At 40.2% G+C, this 22,229-nt stretch overlaps 1 protein-coding gene across 3 annotated transcripts in view; it reads right to left on the reverse strand.

The window, feature by feature from the left end:
• LOC108717893 (signal-induced proliferation-associated 1-like protein 2) overlaps positions 1-22,229 on the reverse strand; it is a 175,521-nt gene that overhangs the window by 51,806 nt on the left and 101,486 nt on the right. For 2 of the 3 annotated variants that reach the window (XM_041564533.1, XM_041564532.1), the window contains exons 12-14: positions 18,144-18,244; positions 14,920-15,248; positions 551-775 (exon numbers count right to left, since the gene is read on the reverse strand). In XM_041564533.1, coding sequence (XP_041420467.1) covers positions 551-775; positions 14,920-15,248; positions 18,144-18,244 — 655 coding nt within the window. The remainder of the gene's footprint in view (positions 1-550; positions 776-14,919; positions 15,249-18,143; positions 18,245-22,229) is intronic. The other variant, XM_041564534.1, reaches the window with a different exon arrangement.

Below are 22,229 nucleotides of genomic sequence, written 5' to 3' on the forward strand. Positions count from 1 at the left end.
CAGGTAAATTTCAACTTTTGCAAATGCTTATAATATGGGACTGAATCAGTTATTTCTCCACTAGTGGGAAATCGCTGGTAAAGAAATTATTGAAATAACATTAGACTGAGCCTTCCCAAACAAAAAAAAATCACCCTCCGCCTATGTGTATATAAGTAATTAATAATGATGTTTACACACACACAAATTCTGAGAAAAACAATTAGATTTACTTGTCTTGATATTACAATATCAAAACAACCTACTGTCTACAGTGAGGATAAAAAAGTGTTTTGATCTTGGGCTGCTTAGTACTGACCAGTGAAGAACCAGATTAATATTCTACACACTTTTAAATACTTCTAATATCTTGAAAACTATAAAAAATAATTGATGTCAGTTGCAAATATGCTTTTTAGAGAGCTCTGATGAATTTCACATTAGTTTGTTTTTAGAGTTTACGCGCCCTTTAAAGTTTCTATCACAAAATATGGTATATCTAAAAAACTATAATATTTTTACACACCTTGATAATGTTAAATGGTATAGAAAATATACAAATTGTGCTTACCCATGGCAGTCTGAAATGTTACATTCTTCAGAGTGTGGACTGTTATCAGTATTTTTCCATCCAATTACATATTTCCTGACAGCACTTTGGTTTTGGAATGTATTTGAAATAGTTCCAGTTATTTTTTGGGGGGTGGGACGAGGCTGAATATATACTTTTGAGGTATTCAGAGTTCCTTTAGGTTTAGGACCATGTGCTGAAGGGCTCCCTGAATGAAGCGACCCACTGGAAAATTAAAACTATACTTAGTAGAAATCATTATTCTGCATTTGAGACACATGTCGCTTATTGCACATTATTGCTTATCTCTTAAGCCCATGCATGTGTTGTAGATTGGTCAGCTCCTCGCCCCATCCTACATCATGTGCATGCACATAGATGGGAGCAAGTCACAGCCCCACACTAAAAATTAGCATAAGGATTATATCAGATATGCCGTGGACAGTAAGGGGCAGATTTATCAAAGGTCGAATATTAGAGCTTTTTTTAATTTGAATGAACTCTAATGACCTCTAAATTTGAATAGTATCTTATTTAAGAATATAAAATTAAATATCTGAAACTCGAACGAATATTACCGACCTGAAAACTCGAATTGAATTCTAATAAAATTTGACTAAATTCGAATCAAATTTTTTTTCCGAAAAAAACCTCAAATGTTAGGAATGCTATTAACATCATCAAATGGGTCAGTGGACCTCTGCCATTGACTTCTTCATGAACTTGGCAGGTTTTAAGAGGCGAATAGTTGAATTCTAATTGTTCCCTGGGTCCAGGTATGATAAATCTCGAATTTGAATTTGGATTATTCCCAACTCGAATTTATGAACTTGAAAATTTGAATTAAAATTTCCATTTTGAACCTTAATAAATCTGCCCCTAAGTGTAAGTATCAAAATATAAAAATTACTTTAAAACAGGTTTTGAAAAAAAAATTTAACTGAGCCTCCACTGATTGTACACACTAAAACAAAACATTTATTAGCACTATTAGTACTATTTAACTTCTTCCATGCTGTGGATTGTAGAATCTGAGGTGCTGACAGAAGTAAAAGCTACTAGCACCAATTCAACCAATTCCCAGGTTCCATTATTGTCAGTGTCAGGCAAATTACAATTCCATTTAGTACATCTGCTGCTGACATGGAAAGGGTTAAAAGGTAAGAAACAGGCAATAAAACATAAGCCACACAGTTTGTCTACTTTTTTCTCTCCTGAACAAGCCAATACCAAATATATATAGATTTATGGATATTTCTCACTTGTATAGATCAAAACTCCAAGCAGTACACTACCAAATTTCCAAATCACCACTCCACAAAACAGCATACTTCTGATTCTAAACAGTACGTTTACCCTAGAAAACTACACCTTATTATAAAGAGCAGATTCTGGAAATCAAAAATTGGTAAATATATCTGTGTATTTCAAACTACTAAGTTGCAATTCTTTCCTAAAGTTATAATTTTTTATAAAAAATTTGTGAATTTTTTAAAAAATGACTTCAAAGTTTCTAGTCTACAGCATCATACCTTTCCTAAATTTGCCGATTTTGGTGACATTTCCAAAAATCACCTCAAAATTTCCACCCTGCAGCATCTTATCTCCTACATACAATTAGGTATCAAGATAGATCACCCTAAATATGAAAGCCTGGGGTCCGCTAAACCGGTTTATGTATAATATGTATACGTTTATCTAAGTATGTGGCATATAGGTGCCCCAAAATGCAGCCATCCCATTCAAGCTATCAGTTCTGTAATCCCAGATACTGCAAAATCAACACATCATCATAACATCATGTTTGGGTTCGCATGAAAAAAGTAAATTCACCCCAGAAAACCATATATTTTTGGAAAGTACATATTCCCCTGAATCCAAATTGGGTTCGCATGTCTCTTTCTCCAAACTACCCAACTGCAAAGCTGTGCTAAAGGCAGCGTTTATGACATTTCTGAAAATCACCTAAAAATATTGCAATTGGTCACATTTATCTCACCCAATTTCTTGCATACAATTAGAAAACACACTAAATATTGACGCCAAGGGTCTACTGAACAGTTTGATGCCCAATATGCATAGATATACCAAAGGAGCTGGCATGTATTGACCCCAAATGAAAATAGTGCATATGAATTTTCTCTGCTGCCAATTTGCCTTCTGTGAACAAAGCCCCCTGCCTGCATATTAGGTGCTGCAAGACCCACTTACAGTACAAAGAACCCCCTAAAACCATATATTTTCGGAAAGTACACATTCTGCTGAATCCAAAACAGGTAATTATGTCTTTCTACTCCAAACTACTATACTGCAAAGCTACGCTAAAGGCAGCGTTTTTTATGACATTTCTGAAAACCGCCTACAAATTGTAACCGCAATTGATCACATTTATCTCACCCAATTTCTTACATACAATGGAAAAACACCCTAAATATTGACACCAAGGGTTTACTGAACATTTTGATGCCCAATTTGCATATATATACCAAAGCAGGTGGGCATGTGAAGATCCCAAATGAAAATAGTGCATATGAATTTTCTCGGCTGACAATTTGCCTTCTGTAAACAAAGCCCCCTGACTGTGTAATATGTGCCCCAAGACCCCCTAACAACACAAAGATCCCCCAAAACCATATATTGTTGAAAAGTACACGAATACACAAATTTCTAAAAAAGTGTTTCTACTCCAAATGATCAAAGTGCAAACGACGCTAAAAAAACAAAGAATAATGATACAAGCATAAAACCACAATAAAATCACAGAAATCAAATACAATTAGCCAAATCGATAAAATAACATAACTGATCCAACAGCATGGTTAGCGGTCAGATTGCTTAATCGAATAGTCACAATGTGAAATCAACAGTTTTTAGGGGAATACCAGAGGGAAATTGATAAAATAAAGAACTAAAAAAAGTAAAAATAAAATTATGTGTGTGTGTTTGTGTACGCATAATATGTGCCCAGCAACCAGGCACACAAGATGGCAGTGCAACAGGCACAACCTGACTTTATTAAACAGCTGCAGCTGTAAGAAAGAATTGGTTAGAAAACAATACTAGGACAATTAGTACTCTGCTAACATTGCAGTAACTATGACAATTCACCAAGAACAGCCTGTGTAAAACCCTTCAAACCCTGGTGTGCACACCTAAGTCCCACAACAGCTGTATACTGGTGGGGGGCCTTACTCGGTTGAAAGTACTGGGTGGGCTGCAAATGGCACAGCAGCCTAAATGAATGGAAAATCCATTTTAAGTTTTGGCTGAACTGGGAAACTGGATTATGTCTCTGGGTGTAATGCCAACAAAATATGGTGATGTATCCCTTTTTAAGGGTATAAACGGTGCTCCCTCTGGTGCTGTTAGAAGTGTGCAGCAATGCTCTCAGCTCTCCTTGCACAATATGTCTCACCCTCCAATGGACTGGCAGGATAATGTCTGTTACTATAACTCCCAATGTTTCTTAAACTGGCAGCACAACGGAACCTTGCTTCTCTCCACACTGTGGCCTTCTCCAAATCAAGATGGTTGACTGCTGTACTCCTGGATCACAGTGGGTGCCTGACAACAAAGCTTTCTCCAGTGAACAGCAGCAACTAACTCCAAGCAGGCTGCACACTGCAGTGTTCTCCACTTACAGGTTAATAACAGTCTCTCTCTCTCTGGCTGGTCGCTCAGCAGGCTGGAACACAAACTGCCAGTTTCCAGATCTCCCAGCACCTCTCTACATGCTGGCTAGTTCCTCCTCCTCTTCCAGGTTGTGGGGGCAGGGCACAGACTGTCTCCTTTATCATTGGCTGGAGAAAATCTCTTCCTTCCTGCAGGCTGAAACATTAACTGGTTCCTCTGAACTGTAATGGAAGGCACAGGGGACTACATTACCCAGCAGTCTTACATGTACAAACATTAAGTGTGCTACACTTGCAACACGGAAGTCCTGTGACAAGATGCTGCTGCCTTTGAAGACATTGTGCAGGCCATCGAGGAGGAAGAAGATGATTAAACTCGGTAAACTCATTGCCTAGGGGATTGTGCTGCCAGTAGTGTCTCTCTGCACCCTGTTCTCGCTCCTACGTTCTTGGCTCTTTGAGCCTTTTTCTAAAAGAACATAGGAGCTACATTCTTGGCGGGGAAAGAGTTAAAAGTCATCTAGCATTCATATAACCAAAAAGTGGTACATTTCAAAAATGCAATGCATTCATATATGTCTTTATTTATTTGCCGTGAAGCAACGCAACGAAGTACAAGAAAATTACTAGATCTTATTTTTCCACATATGGATCTTATAATGGAGTACAATAGTTTAATGTCAGGTAAACAGAAAGCTGCTCCCCAAAAAGCTACTTTAAAGCGAAGAGTAAAAATAATACATGGTAGGGAGATGGCTGCAACATCAAGCATCTCTACTCTCTAGGCTCCCAAAAAGCCACTAAATCTTGATTATTAGACACAAAATGGATAACGGCAACCTTATTTAAATCACATACAGCCAAATGGTTACAATCTCCCAGGATTCAATAAGGTGAAAAACTGAGGGTCTTGTTTTTCCTCTCCACTGCCTACTTGTTCACTATTGCAGAGGTGGCTAGATTTTGACAATCAATACAAAGTAAGGCAGACTCAGTTCAGTGCTAAATTTAATAAAATATGCCCAGAAGCAGGAGAAAGTATTAAAAGTTGAAATTGCAATGACAGGATATCACAAAAGATGGAGGGATCAAATAGTCTTATAGCAGCTCTCTCAAAGAAGTGACAGAAGAACTATTCAACTGCAAAGATCTATCAAGGCAGCAGAGATTCAAGTCTGTATAAGGGAATTGTTAGAGAAGCTTAGAAATATAAAGCCTCATTTACAAACACAGGCACAAGTGTGACCATTCTAAAATAGATGCAGATGTTATGTATAGTGATGCCTTTTCTGAAGTCTTTTTCTGAAGTCTTTTTCTTTATGGCTTAAAGGGGTTGTTCACCTTTGAGATAACTTTTAGTATGCTACAGAGAGTGATATTCCGAGACAAATTGCAATTGGTTTTCATTTTTTATTATTGAAGGTTTTTGAGTTATTTAGCATTTTATTCAGAGATTCTTCAATTTGCATTTTAAGCAATCTGGTAACTAGGGCCCAAGTTACCATAGCAACCATGCATTGATTTGAATAAGAGAATGGAATATGAATAGGAAAGAGTCTGAATAGAATTTTAAAGCTGCAAACAATCAGAAGAAATGGACAAATAACTATAAAAGGATAAAAAACAAATAATAAATACCAATTGAAAAGTTGCTTAGAATTGGACGTTCTATAACATAATAAAAGTTACCTTAAAGGTGAATCACCCCTTTAACTATGAATCTGGTGTGTCAGTTTAAATTAACGCACCTGGGGTGACATGCTTCCATCCCAGTGCAGCTATCCTTCGAGCAGTTTAAAACCCAATTTAGAGAGCTAGGTAATTCAGAAACCACAGGATAAAAATGTAATATAATCTGCTAACAGATGCTAATTCCATTGTCTTACATTATACAAAGGAAACATAATGTATACATCCAAAAATGAAAAGCTGCCTCATATCTGTCTAATAGGGATGTAGCGAACGTCGGAAAAAAAGTTCACGAACATATTCGCGAACTTGCGCAAAAATGCGAGCGGTTCGCGAACGGTTCGCGAACCCCATAGACTTCAATGGGAAGGCGAACTTTAACATCTAGAAAAGACATTTCTGGCCAGAAAAATGATTTTAAAGTTGTTTAAAGGGTGCAACGACCTGGACAGTGGCATGCCAGAGGGGGATCAAGGGCAAAAATGTATCTGAAAAATCTGCCTGTGTGTGCTTGGAAGAGATAGTGTAGGGGGAGAGCTGTTAGTGATTTCAGGGACAGATGATAGTAAGCTTGCTGGCTAGTAATCTGCTTGATACTGCTCTGTATTGGAGGGACAGAAGTCTGCAGGGATTTGAGGGACATTTTAGCTTAGGTAGCTTTGCTGGCTAGTAATCTACTGTTCTCTTTAAACAACTGCCATACGTTGACCTTGTAGGCATTGTTTGCCCAGTTTTTTTGGACGCAGCCACTGAAGCACAGTTGCCAGAAAAAATATGCCATATAAATGCTGAAAATAGTAATTTTTCGCCATACGTTGACCTTGTAGACATTGTTTGCCCAGTTTTTTTGGACGCAGCCACTGAAGCACAGTTGCCAGAAAAATTATGCCATATAAATGCTGAAAATATAAATTTTTTTGGTTGCAGCCACTGAAGCACAGAGGCCAGAAAAATTATGCCATATAAATGCAGAAAATATGCATTTTTTTGGTCGCAGCCACTGAAGCACAGTTGCCAGAAAAATTATGCCATATAAATGCTGAAAATATAAATTTTTTTGGTTGCAGCCACTGAAGCACAGAGGCCAGAAAAATTATGCCATATAAATGCAGAAAATATGCATTTTTTTGGTCGCAGCCACTGAAGCACAGTTGCCAGAAAAAATATGCCATATAAATGCTGAAAATAGTCATTTTTTGCCATATACGTTGAGTCAACGTATGGCAAAAAATTACTATTTTCAGCATTTATATGGCATATTTTTTCTGGCCTCTGTGCTTCAGTGGCTGCGGCCAAAAAAACTGGGCAAACAATGCCTACAAGGTCAACGTCGTTGACCTTGTAGGCATTGTTTGCCCAGTTTTTTTGGCCGCAGCCACTGAAGCACAGAGGCCAGAAAAAATATGCCATATAAATGCTGAAAATAGTAATTTTTTTGGTCGCAGCCACTGAAGCACAGTTGCCAGAAAAATTATGCCATATAAATGCTGAAAATATAAATTTTTTTGGTTGCAGCCACTGAAGCACAGAGGCCAGAAAAATTATGCCATATAAATGCTGAAAATATAAATTTTTTTGGTTGCAGCCACTGAAGCACAGAGGCCAGAAAAATTATGCCATATAAATGCAGAAAATATGCATTTTTTTGGTCGCAGCCACTGAAGCACAGTTGCCAGAAAAATTATGCCATATAAATGCAGAAAATATGCATTTTTTTGGACGCAGCCACTGAAGCACAGTTGCCAGAAAAAATATGCCATATAAATGCTGAAAATAGTCATTTTTTGCCATACGTTGACCTTGTAGACATTGTTTGCCCAGTTTTTTTGGTTGCAGCCACTGAAGCACAGAGGCCAGAAAAAATTAAACCAGTAGGGTTTGCACCCTAGTTTGTAACGGTGGCGGAGGGAGGAGGAGGACGCTAAAGGACAGCTGTGTGTGGAGTCATGAGGCTTGAAGAGAAGGACAGCTGCATAGAAGTCAGAACAAGTCTTCCGGCGTGCAGTAACCCTCCGAGATCCACCCCTCATTCATTTTAATAAAGGTCAGGTAATCGACACTTTTGTGACCTAGGCGAGTTCTCTTCTCAGTTACAATCCCTCCTGCTGCACTGAAGGTCCTTTCTGAGAGCACACTTGAGGCTGGGCAAGACAAGAGGTTCATGGCAAATTGTGACAGCTCTGGCCACAGATCAAGCCTGCGCACCCAGTAGTCCAGGGGTTCATCGCTCCTCAGAGTGTCGATATCTGCAGTTAATGCCAGGTAGTCCGCTACCTGCCGGTCGAGGCGTTCTTTGAGGGTGGATCCAGAAGGGTTGTGGCGCTGCCTTGGACAGAAAAACATTTGCATGTCTGACGTTACAGACTGGCCAAAGGGCTTTGTCCTTGCAGGTGTGCTCGTGGCAGGATTACTGGCACCTCTGCCCCTGGAATGTTGATGAGTTCCTGAAGTGACATCACCCTTAAAAGCATTGTACAACATGTTTTGCAGGCTGGTTTGTAAATGCCGCATCTTTTCGGACTTGTGGTATGTTGGTAACATTTCTGACACTTTATGCTTGTACCGAGGGTCTAGTAGCGTTGCGACCCAGTACAGGTCCTTCTCCTTAAGCCTCTTGATACGGGGGTCCTTCAACAGGCATGACAGCATGAAAGACCCCATTCTCACAAGGTTGGATGCAGAGCTATCCATCTCCGCTTCCTCATTATCAAGGACTGCATCATCCACGGTCTCCTCCCCCCAGCCACGTACAAGACCAGGGGTCCCCAAAAGGTCACCACTAGCCCCCTGGGAAGCCTGCTCCTGTTGGTCCTCCTCCTCCTCCTCCACAAAGCCACCTTCCTCCTCTGACTCCACTTCTGGCACCTCTCCCTGCGTTGCAGCAGGTGCCTGGGTTCGTTCTGGTGATTCCGACCAGAAATCGTGCGCTTCCAGCTCCTCGTCACGCTGGTCTACAGCCTCATCTGTCACTCGTCGCACGGCACGCTCCAGGAAGAAAGCGAAGGGTATTAGGTCGCTGATGGTGCCTTCGGTGCGACTGACCATATTTGTCACCTCTTCAAAAGGTCGCATGAGCCTGCAGGCATCGCGCATAAGCACCCAGTAACGGGGGAAAAAAATCCCCAGCTGTGCAGATCCAGTCCTACCACCCAGTTCAAAAAGGTACTCGTTGACGGCCCTTTGTTGTTGCAGCAGACGTTCCAACATAAGGAGCGTTGAATTCCAGCGAGTCTGGCTGTCAGAAATCAAACGCCTGACTGGCATGTTGTAGCGCTGCTGAATGTCAGCAAGGCGTGCCATGGCTGTGTAGGAACGTCTGAAATGGGCCGACACCTTTCTGGACTGGGTGAGAACGTCCTGGAATCCTGGGTACTTGGAGACAAAACGTTGGACTATTAAATTTAACACATGTGCCATGCAGGGCACATGTGTTAAATTGCCTAGTCTCAACGCTGCCAACAGATTGCTTCCATTGTCACACACCACTTTTCCGATCTGCAGTTGGTGTGGGGTCAGCCACCGATCGGCCTGTGACTGCAGAGATGACAGGAGTACAGATCCGGTATGGTTTTTGCTTTCCAGGCACGTCATCCCCAAGACAGCGTGACAACGGCGTACCTGGCACGTCGAATAGCCTAGGGGAGCTGGGGGTGCACAGGTGTGGAGGAGGAGAAGGAGGACCCAGCAGCAGAGTAAGAAGAAGAAGAAGACGAGGTAGAGAGCGATGGAGGAGTAGAGGTGGTGGCAGAACCGCGTGCAATCCGTGGCGGTGACACCAACTCCACTGTTGTTGTTGAGCTACCCATTCCCTGCTTCCCAGCCATTACCAAGTTCACCCAGTGGGCAGTGTAGGTGACATACCTGCCCTGACCATGCTTGGAGGACCATGCGTCAGTAGTCATATGGACCTTTGGCCCAACACTAAGTGACAGAGATGCGGTAACTTGGCTCTGCACATGTTGGTACAGGTGTGGTATTCCCTTTTTAGAAAAAAATTGCGGCTGGGTACCTTCCACTGCGGTGTCCCAATTGCTACAAATTTGCGGAAGGCCTCAGAGTCCACCAGCTGGTATGGTAAAAGCTGGCGGGCTAAGAGTGCAGACAAGCCAGCTGTCAGACGCCGGGCAAGGGGTGACAGTCAGACATTGGCTTCTTACGCTCAAACATGGCCTTCACAGAAACTTGGCTGGTGGCAGATGACTGGGAATGGGAACAGGTGGTCAAGGTGGAAGGCGGAGTGGAGGGTGGTTCAGACGGGTCAAGGAGAGCAGAGGTAGAGCAGTAAGATGCTGGACCAGAAGGAGTGTGGCTTTTAGTTTGCCTGTTGCCTTTGAGGTGTTGCTCCCAAAGTGCTTTGTGCTTGCCGCTCATGTGCCTTCGCATAGAAGTTGTACCTATGTGGCTGTTGGGCTTACCAAGGCTCAGTTTCTGACTGCACTCATTGCAAATTACAATGCTTTTGTCAGAGGCACACACATTAAAAAAATCCCACACTGCTGACTTTTTGGAAGTGTGCGATCTGGCGGTAACAGTAGAAGTTGGCGGAGTTGGCGGTATTGGCGGCAATGGCGGGTGCGTTGGCCGGCTGAACACAGGTGCCGATACATGTTGTTGCCCTGCTGATCCCTGCGGGCTGTCCTCCCTGCTTCTTCTAAGTCTTATTCTCCTACTGCCTCTCTGACTCTCCGTCTCTCCATCTGAACTACCCTCCTCTTGCTCTCTTCTACTAGGCACCCACAAAACATCAATCTCCTCATCATCATTCTCCTCAGATGCATCAATTTCTTCTGACACATCACAGAAGGAAGCAGCAGCGGGGACCTCCTCCTCATCACTCATTATGTCCATCTCTATCGTGTTCTCTGCCAGAATTAAATCTGGTGTAAGGTCCTCATCTCCTTCATCTTCTTCTGGCAATAATGGTTGCGCATTACTCAGTTCAAGAAACTCATTGGAAAATAACTCCTCTGACCCCAGTGAAGAAGGGGCACCGGTGGTGGAGGAAGTGTTACGTGGGGTGGCCATAGCAGTGGAGGATGAGGAGGATGTTGTGGTAAAGTTAGAAACGGTAGAGGATGGGGTGTGCTGTGTAAGCCAGTCAACTACCTCTTCAGCATTTTGGGAGTTCAGGGTCATTGGCTTTTTAAAACTGGGAAATTTGCTAGGGCCACAGGATTGCATAGCAGCACGGCCCCTAGCACGGCCTCTGCGTGGCGGCCTGCCTTTGCCTGGCATTATTTTTAAAAAAACAACAACAACAACAAAAACTCAGTTGGTTTTTCTGGAAACGATAATACACACAGCTAGATGGCGGGTTGAAGAAAACACTGTGCAAATAATGCCTACAAGGTCAACGTATACACTACTACAGCGGTGGATACGGATTACGTAAAATATATGAATGCTGCTTGAAAAAAAGTAACTCAAGTGGTTTTTCTAGAGACGATAATATTATCAATATTTAGACAAAATGTGAACAAGCTCACACAGCTCGATGGCGGGTTGAAGAAAACACTGTGCAAATAATGCCTACAAGGTCAACGTATACACTACTACAGCGGTGGATACGGATTACGTAAAATATATGAATGCTGCTTGAAAAAAAGTAACTCAAGTGGTTTTTCTAGAGACGATAATATTATCAATATTTAGACAAAATGTGAACAAGCTCACACAGCTCGATGGCGGGTTGAAGAAAACACTGTGCAAATAATGCCTACAAGGTCAACGTATACACTACCTAAGCGGTGGATACGGTTAACGTAAATATAATGAATGCTGCTTGAAAAAAAGTAACTCAAGTGGTTTTCTAGAGACGATAAAATTATCAATATTTAGACAAAATGTGAACAAGCTCACACAGCTCGATGGCGGGTTGAAGAAAACATGTGCAAATAATGCCTACAAGGTCAACGTATACACTACTACAGCGGTGGATACGGATTACGTAAAATATATGAATGCTGCTTGAAAAAAGTAACTCAAGTGGTTTTTCTAGAGACGATAATATTATCAATATTTAGACAAAATGTGAACAAGCTCACACAGCTCGATGGCGGGTTGAAGAAAACAGTGTGCAAATAATGCCTACAAGGTCAACGTATACACTACTACAGCGGTGGATACGGATTACGTAAAATATATGAATGCTGCTTGAAAAAAAGTAACTCAAGTGGTTTTTCTAGAGACGATAATATTATCAATATTTAGACAAAATGGGAACAAGCTCACACAGCTCGATGGCGGGTTGAAGAAAACACTGTGCAAATAATGCCTACAAGGCCAACGTATACACTACTACAGCGGTGGATACGGATTACGTAAAATATATGAATGCTGCTTGAAAAAAGTGACTCCGGTGTTTTTTCTGGAGACGGTAATATTATGGATATTTAGACAGAATGGGAACAAGGTCACACAGCTCGATGGCGGGTTGAAGAAAACAGTGTGCAAATAATGCCTACAAGGCCAACGTATACACTACTACAGCGGTGGATACGGATTACGTAAAATATATGAATGCTGCTTGAAAAAAGTGACTCCGGTGTTTTTTCTGGAGACGGTAATATTATGGATATTTAGACAGAATGGGAACAAGGTCACACAGCTCGATGGCGGGTTGAAGAAAACAGTGTGCAAATAATGCCTACAAGGCCAACGTATACACTACTACAGCGGTGGATACGGATTACGTAAAATATATGAATGCTGCTTGAAAAAAGTGACTCCGGTGTTTTTTCTGGAGACGGTATATTATGGATATTTAGACAGAATGGGAACAAGGTCACACAGCTCGATGGCGGGTTGAAGAAAACAGTGTGCAAATAATGCCTACAAGGCCAACGTATACACTACTACAGCGGTGGATACGGATTACGTAAAATATATGAATGCTGCTTGAAAAAAGTGACTCCGGTGTTTTTTCTGGAGACGGTAATATTATGGATATTTAGACAGAATGGGAACAAGGTCACACAGCTCGATGGCGGGTTGAAGAAAACAGTGTGCAAATAATGCCTACAAGGCCAACGTATACACTACTACAGCGGTGGATACGGATTACGTAAAATATATTATGGCTGCTTGAAAAAAGTGACTCCGGTGTTTTTTCTGGAGACGGTAATATTATGGATATTTAGACAGAATGGGAACAAGGTCACACAGCTCGATGGCGGGTTGAAGAAACAGTGTGCAAATAATGCCTACAAGGCCAACGTATACACTACTACAGCGGTGGATACGGATTACGTAAAATATATGAATGCTGCTTGAAAAAAGTGACTCCGGTGTTTTTTCTGGAGACGGTAATATTATGGATATTTAGACAGAATGGGAACAAGGTCACACAGCTCGATGGCGGGTTGAAGAAAACAGTGTGCAAATAATGCCTACAAGGCCAACGTATACACTACTACAGCGGTGGATACGGATTACGTAAAATATATGAATGCTGCTTGAAAAAAGTGACTCCGGTGTTTTTTCTGGAGACGGTAATATTATGGATATTTAGACAGAATGGGAACAAGGTCACACAGCTCGATGGCGGGTTGAAGAAAACAGTGTGCAAATAATGCCTACAGGGCAAATAATGCCTAAAAGGTCAACTTATACACTACTACAGCGGTAGTAAAATAAAAAAAGTAAAATAAAAAAAAAATGAATATTAAAAAAAAAAAATTAAAGTTGGTGCTGCTGAACTACTAGGAGCAGCAGATTAGCACACCAGTCCCACTCCCCAACACTGCTAGACTAATAGCACTGGGCTCTTATAGTAGTAGTAGTAGTAGTAGTAGTAAAACAACAAAAAAATAAATAAAAGCAGTCCTTACAAGGACTACTGTTATTGCAGCAGTCAGCAGATGAGATCAGAAGCAGGACAGCTGCCCACTGCAGCTACATACAGAGCACTGCAGTAGAAGGTAGATTACTAGCCAGCAAAGCTACCTAAGCTTAAATGTCCCTCAAACCCCTGCAGACTTCTGTCCCTCCAATAACAGAGCAGTATCAAAACGATTACTAGCCAGCAAACTTTCAACTGTCCCTGAAATCACTAACAGGCAGCAGCTCTCTCCCTACACTATCTCTTCAGCACACACAGGCAGAGTGAAAAAACGCTGCAGGGCTTCGGTTTTTATAGGGAAGGGGAGTGGTCCAGGGGAGAGCTTCCTGATTGGCTGCCATGTACCTGCTGGTCTGGGGTGAGAGGGCAAAAAAAAGCGCCAACAATGGCGAACCCAAAATGGCGAACGTCGCGCGACGTTCGCGAACTTCCGGCGAGCGCGAACACCCGATGTTCGCGCGAACAAGTTCGCCGGCGAACAGTTCGCGACATCTCTACTGTCTAATAGCAGGGAGAGAATATCTTACTTATACCTTGAATAAAAGTACCCTGATAGCGATTGCACTGGAAATTTGCACTTCTCACACTGTGAGGCTTATTTATTAAAGGTTCGATTTTAGTGGTTTTAGAGGTTTTTGAATACCACAACTAATCTAACAAATCCTAAAACCACAATTGCCACTGAATTTATTAAAAGATCTGAATATAAAAAGTATGAAGGTAAAAAAAAGCTGAATGAAAACCTCTAAAAATTCAAGTTTTCTTACAATTCCTAGCAAAAAAAAAAATCAGAAAACCTCTTAGTCTGAATTGATTTCATTTTTTAAATGTAATTTAACTTTTAGGGGTCCAGTAGAATTAGCGCAGCTCCCATTGACTTCTATAGAACCTTGACATCTTTTACTTGGAGAAGTTTTGCATTAGAGGTTTTTATGGTTTTTACAGTTGAGCTAATAGGAAACCACAAGTTTTTCAAAATTTGTGGAAAAAAAATCGCAAATCAATCATTAGTAAAAGACCCCTTTATGTATAGAGGAATGGAGGCAGTGGTGCCAAGCACATCTATGCAAAAGTGCAAGGAGCGCTATAGATTTCAGTACCTTTAATGACTAGTCTACAATCACACAACAAATAAAGCAAAATTTCACTAGTGAAGTCATGGTAGCTTTGGTGAGCCCTCTAACATGGGTAGCAGTTATTGCACATACCTGGAAAGTGATGACAGCTCACTAAGATCCCCCATACTTCCATGTACCATGCTTTCTGAAGAATTGTTCCACTGTACCACTTGTTCTGCCCCGCTGTGTAATGCAGATCTGCTTACTGAATGATGAATTGATGCAGTAACTGGTGCTGGTATACTACATGATGCTGTGTCAATCCCACTGTCTGTTGATGCTCCTTTAATGAATGTAAGTCCAAGTAACTCAGGATCCATAAAGTCCCCTGAACCAAAATGCTTTTCATCATTGCTACTTGATGCATTACTTGAAAGAGTATTGCTGCTGGAATGACTTGAACAGTTCTTATCTGCAATCTAAAAATATGTTTTACTATTACTACTATTATTAACACTTGTATGTATAAAGCACAAATACATTGTGCAATAATGTACAATAGATGGGTGTATACATTGAATATAGATTATACATAAAATATAATCAATAACCAAGTGAAAGAGGATTTTACTGAATAGGGCTTACAATCAGTGGCATAACTAGATATTACTGGGCTCCACAGCAAATTATTTTTCAGGCCCCCAAAATGTCTACAGGTTGACCTTGTTTTACCAATATTTATTGAAAGTGTATAGAAGGGTGTATGAGACACATGGGGGCAAATTCACTAAGATTCGTAGTTGCGCCAGCATCTGCTTCGCCGCACTTCGCCAGGCGTATTTTCGCCAGCGCTACGCAAATTCACTAAAATCCGAAGTTGCGCTCAGGGGAAGTGTAAGGTTGCGAAGTTGCACTAGCGTTAATTCGCCAAGCAAAGCGAAGTTATGAGCGATGCTTAATTTGCATACGGCGCCAAATTGAAGTTACAATGGCGGTATATGTAGCATCACTACACAAGCCTGGGAAACCTTCAAAACAGCAAATACATTTTTTATTTTGCCCTACACACGTGCCCACTGTATAGTTAAGGTGCCATGAGTTAGGAAATGTAGGGGGGAAGGAGGGTAGCCCCAAAAAAATTATCTTTTTCAGCCTATCACCCATAAAAAAGAAAAAAACGCCAGCGTTTTTTGGGACATAGAATTTTTTTTTTACTTTTTTTGAAGCAATCACTATCTACTCTATTGCACTTTGCCTGGTCTGAGGTGGTGAAGGAAGTCTGGCGTAAAAGGTAGCGTCCAGAAAAATGTGCGCATCAGTGAATTTGCGTAGTTACGTCCGTTGTGCAAATTCGCCAGGCGTAAGGGTGCGAAGTAACACTAGCGAATTTACGCCAGTGTCGGTTAGTGAATCGACGAATTAACGAAAATGCGCTACGCTAGCGAATTAACGCTAGCGTTAGGCACTTCGTCCTTTAGTGAATTTGCCTCCTTGGTGTAGGGATAGCCAAGATCAGGAGTCAGAGAAGTGAAGTGAGTGGTAGTAGCATATAGTGTATATATATTATAAGGTATGCTAAGATAGACAAGGGTAAGCTCCTTTAAAGCACTTTAAGAGTGTGTTTAAAAGGGAGATTGGGAGAAAGTCAGATGGATTGATTTGTGTAAAACGAAGGTCCATGCAGAATGTTGCCAACTAAGGGAGAGACTCAGAGAACAGAAGAAGTGCACAGCACTCAACTGCGTTGATATATGCAAGGCTACATAATTTAGTAGAAATAACATAAATGGTAGTTAAACAAAGTGGCTTAAGTGAGCAGCATGATATCCTGGTACACAGCGAGGTCAACATTTACAGTTAGATTAGTACAGGTTCCTTTAGTACAGAACCCTAATGTGAAAACCCACTGTGCAGAAAGCTTAGATTTAAAGGAAAGCCATTTCCTATAGAGTCCATTTTAAGCAAATAATACTATTTTTATAATGATTTACTGGTTCTCTGTTTATCTGGTGTTTACATGTTTCTTTTAGCAGACTTTAATTGTGGTGATTCCATGCAGGATGCTGCCACTTTGCAGAATGATTTGACTAAACTGGAACTAGTTGCTGCCTCAATGTGTTGCTGGGTTTAAAGCAGATAGGGATGTGGTGTTTATTAAAAAATCCTTCTAGTAATAAGTAATAAACACCACATCCCTATCTGCTTTAAACCCAGCAACACACTGAGGCAGCAACTAGTTTACCCAAAAGACCCCACCCCAAAGCACAAGAAGAGTAACATTTTGTATGCAGTGCAGTGAGGAATGCTCTGATTTGTATGTGGGTGAAACCAAACAACAGAAGAGCCAGCTCCTCTGGTCAGAACTCAGCCGTGTACCTATATCTAAAAGAAAAAGGACACATGTTTGAAGACTGCCTCTTCCAGATTCTAGACCGGAAGAGCGACTGGTTTAAAAGAGGTGTTAAAGAAGCCATATATGTAAAAACTGAAAAAGCAAGTCTGAAAGCAAGTCTGAATGTGTTATTAAACCTCTCCCTGGAAGGTTTAATAACACATGAAAGCGCCAATCTTGCTAATAAAATCAACACCTAACTTCATGATATCATTGTGAATTATAATAAACAGATTATGCTGATTGAAGCAACATTCCAGAGTATATATATCTCAAAGGAAGTTTTACAAGTTATTCTGAATTGAGAAAGCCAGTTGGATGACTGATGAAACGTCTTCAAGAAAGTCCAATTGATCTGACTTATTTCTATAGATATGTATATTAGAGGACATTATAGAGAAATAGCAGGGGACCCTTTTACCCGTAAAGAGGATCACCACACCAGAGGCCACCCCTTCAGTCTAGAGGAACAGAACTTTCCACTGAAACAAAGTAGGTGGTTCTTCAGAATGAGGGCAGTGAGGTTGTGGAATGCACTGCCGGACGATGTTGTGATGGCGTTTTTGTTAATGCCTTTAAGAGTGGCTTGGATGATTTCTTGGATAGGCATAATATCCAAGGTTATTGTGATATTAAAATCTATAGTTCAGTGTATGAGTATATATAGTTTATGTGAGTGTATGGGGGGGGGTCAGTGTGCGTATGTATGGATGCTGGGTTTCATTTGGAGGGGTTGAACTTGATGGACTTTGGTCTTTTTTCAACCTGATCTAAATATGTAACTATGACCAAAATTACAGAAATATCCCTTATAATGGTCGTCCCTGATAAGTCTATGTATACTTATATACTGGGGGTCATTTGGAGGGGTTGACCTTGATGGACTATTTGGTCCTCAGCAGTCACTGAACATTTTTACTGGCAACCTGTTCTATTTTAAGAAACACGTTGCCCAAAGGATAAACTCTAAATGCAAACTTACGTGTGGATTCTTGACTGGTGAATTCTTAAGAATGACTTCTTTTTCCAAGCCTGTTTCCTTGTAGGAACACAGTTTGGTTGATCCTGCATGCCACTTTGTCTCTGTTAAATTATTCAGGTTATTCAGGTGCAAAGAAAGAAAAATGAAGGATTATGAAAACGACCTTATACAAAATATCAACACAATATCTTTCACAATAAATATAGTAAATGATTTATCGGCGAGGCGGTCAATGACTTGAACAGCATCAGACTAACTTTTACCTCTCAGAAGTATACATTATTTTTCACATTATGCAGATTTACCCTGATTATGTGAGTGCATACCCAGATATAAGAAAAAAAAAATCAGCTGCATTTTGTTGTTGTATTTTTCTCCACCAAAAATATAATTATAATTATAATTATCTTCATGGAGAGGTATTCATGTAGGGAACAGTGTAGCCCTTACAGAGATACTGACATCAGAAAATAACCTTTTTTATTACCTATCAAAACATTGTCTTTGAATGCTATTTATAATTTTGCCATAAAGTATTTGCCTGATGCATTTACATTACCTTTTATACTACCTTGTTCCTCTATGAGGGGGCTGCCATATTTGTGCAGCAGTAGTCTGTTAGCATTATAAACTTTAACTGACAGGTTAAGAAGGGTCAGTCATGTTGGCAAAACAGTCAGGTTTAGGAACTTCAAATAACAATTACTTACAAAAGCAGAACTATGAGCGAAAAATGATCAACATGACCTATAAGTAACTTTTAATGTCGATTAATATTTTCAAAAGAAATTTTATAGTGTCAGTATCACTTAAAGCACATTTGTACATATTAGTAGTTGCCAAGGCACAGTGAACTCCAAGATGACTTCTAATATTGTCATATAATATAAAGTAGGAATTACTTAAATTTTTATAACATAAGTCATGTATGTGATGAAATTTTTCATATTATGGAAGAGACATTTCGTGTTACTAGTTCACTAGGGGGTCAAAGTTTTTTCTTAAAGAGACTACTTCAACTATCGAATAGTCGAATAGTCGAACGATTTTTACTTCGAATCCTTTGATTCGAAGTCGTAGTCGAAGGTTGAAGTAGCCCATTCGATGGTCGAAGTAGCCCAAAAAACACTTCGAAATTCGAAGTTTTTTTACTTCGAATCCTTCACTCGAAGTTAGTGAATCGGCCCCATAGTGCTTCTAGTAGTGATGTGCAGGTCCATGAGAAGCTGATCCACGCCCAACCATAACCTGCCCACTCCCAACCCAAACAAGTGATGCACCTCTATGTATAGGCCAACGCCCACAGGAGCATGGCTTTAAATACAGGCCGAAAAAAAAACAATGCCCCTTATGCGCTAATTGAATTGATTTTTTTCATTTTTGTTAGGATTTTTTTTGCCACATTTTGATATTTTTTAATGCACTTTTTTTGCAAAGCCAAATCAGTAAAAGTAACATTTGTTTTTGATAAAAATATTTAAAATATCTGTATGTTTGTTTACATAATGAATTTTTAAATTTTACATTTTATGTTCTTAATGGTCATAACTATTTTGCATAGTATAGTGAAACCTCAATTTTATATACCCTGATTTTTGTGGTCTCACCAATATGTAATGCATAATGCACATCCCTGATTTTACATTTTCCTGGATTTTACACATTTTTTTCTAGTCCCATGAAAAATGTTAAATCGGGGTTCTGTTTTATGTATATACTTTATGGCAACAATTCACAGTAAAGCCATTCATAGTAGGCCTATATTGTATGTGTAGAATGCAGGGTAAGTTGCAAACCACCATGGTTTTTACCCACAACTTTTTACAGAATTCCAGCACAATTGAGGGGGCATGCTATGTTGTGACTTTTGCAACTTGTGGGTGAAGCATAAATACACTTGAAGGCTCCAGGCTGGCAATCATTCTAGAGTCACTGCATGCACTTATTAATAATGATAATAATCAGAACACTATGGGTAGGTACATTGGTGTTGCAGCAACCTCCTAGGAGTATATATAGACATTTTTATTGTGTCAGTATGTGTTCAGTTTTGCATCCATATTAAGTCTTTGAACTTGCAATTAAGACTGTAAATGAAGCTTCAGAAGTATTCCTCCAGATGGACAGGTTAGAAACTAACTTCCCATGAGTTTTTGTTCAAACCCCTGGTTTCTCCCTGACCTGATAAACCTCACGACCTATGATAATAAGTATACATTATGGTCAAAATAATTAAGCACCTGCAAATCTGACGGAGATTGTGTTTGTCAAACCATGTCTTAACACCACTGATTTAACCATAAGGTATTCTGATGGTTGGAACAAAATGCTGACCTTCAAGCATCAAGAGCATCAAGCATAATTTTTACCAGCCAAATGTCAACTCCAGTTGATGGTGGTAGCTGAGGCCCTAGCAGTCAGCATAGCAATATTTAAATAAAAAGGGCTACTCAAAACTTGTTTAGTTTCTACAGACAGATAAAGGATTCTTCTGATCTCTTAGCAAAAAAGCTACACAGACCTCAGTGTCTGCAGCTCTTTATCTTTCAATGTAGAGGAAAGGTCTCAATGTTTTCTCTTATTTCTCCTTACTTGAGAATAATTCTGTATTAAGAATTATTTTGAATGCTTAGTTTTAAAACTGTAAAAAAAGTGTGCTACTGTTTGTGATGTGTGCAAGCCTCTATCTGTGTGTGCATGTCTTAGAGGGAATATTGGCCTTAGGGTTGGTTTAACCTCGGTGGTCATTCTGACTGTGCCACTACTTTTACCAATGTTGATAAAATGTTGCCTGGGGCAGGTTTGTTGACTAGCCTTGTGGCAGAAACAGTACTATTTAACCTTGTCAAAAAGAGAAAAGAGGGGTCATATATGAATGCAGCCGCAAGGTACTTGTGTCCAAATAGACTCCATTGCCTCTGCTCTGCATCTTCTTCTGCATAATTGTGCTAGGGAATTTGATGTTAGGGAACCCTGAAGCTACCACCACTGAATGTGGTGTTTCCAAGGTTCCTATAATGGATTGTATCAATACGACAGCAGATGTGCTCCTGAAAATGTTAGCTGCAACTTGCATTTGATGACACATGCACGCGCATTGATTTTAACACAGTGGCTCCAACTCCCTGCAGGTCCACAATTCTACTGGAATTATTGAAAATAACACTGCAATTTAAGTTAAAAATAGTTGCTTCTGAAATGGCACACTGTATTAGCCATAATTAATGACACTTAGTTTCTTCATAAGACTTAGATGTTGTGAATTGTGTATTAGATATGAACTTCACCATTTACCAAAGCTAAATTCAGACAACTTTGATGTACATCATATTAAGGAGCATATTAAGGAATTGTACAAAACCCTTTTACATTTTACCTTGAGTCCCCATTTTTTGATGGTCGGTGTGCTCTCTCAGAGATCACCTGACCATAAATAATATAGCTCTAACTGTAAAAGAGAGAAGCGTGGAAGCAAAAGACAGAACTTTGTCCATTAATTGGCTCATGTGACATAACATGTATGGTTTGCTTTGTTTGTTTGTGTGCACATGCATTATGGGATCCCAGGAGGCAACCCTTATTTCTTAAAATGGCAACTTTATATTTAGGATCACCCAATGGCACATAATACTAAAAAAAATATTATTATGAAAATTGCTTCTTTAGATGAAGCAGGGTTTTCTGTTTATTTCATTGAAGAGATTGAGAAAAAATGCAATTTCATACCTGCATCAGAAAAAAACAACATGCATCATTGTCTAAGAAAGGTTAACCACTGAGGGTGCCAAAATGTTAAGACAACCCACATTGATTATAATTGCTTACCTGATACCCTGGGCCAGTGCTTCTGTTAGAATAAAACTGCACTGGCCTGGGGTATTTCTTTAAAATCACAATTTTGGCACAATCGTCTTTTGTCCTTTTTTCTTCAGACACCGGCAGGCATAGACGAGTTCAGCTCTCACTCTACAGATCATTCATCTGCCTGGACTGGAAGGAAGGCAAGACAGAAGAAGACAAGGAGCTTCTTCAGAAATATCCCAAGCCAGTGCAGTTTTAAGCAAATGGGAGCAACGGGCCTGTATT

The sequence above is a fragment of the Xenopus laevis genome, chromosome 5S (genome assembly GCF_017654675.1).
Source record: "Xenopus laevis strain J_2021 chromosome 5S, Xenopus_laevis_v10.1, whole genome shotgun sequence".
In the NCBI taxonomy this organism is placed as follows: domain Eukaryota; kingdom Metazoa; phylum Chordata; class Amphibia; order Anura; family Pipidae; genus Xenopus; species Xenopus laevis.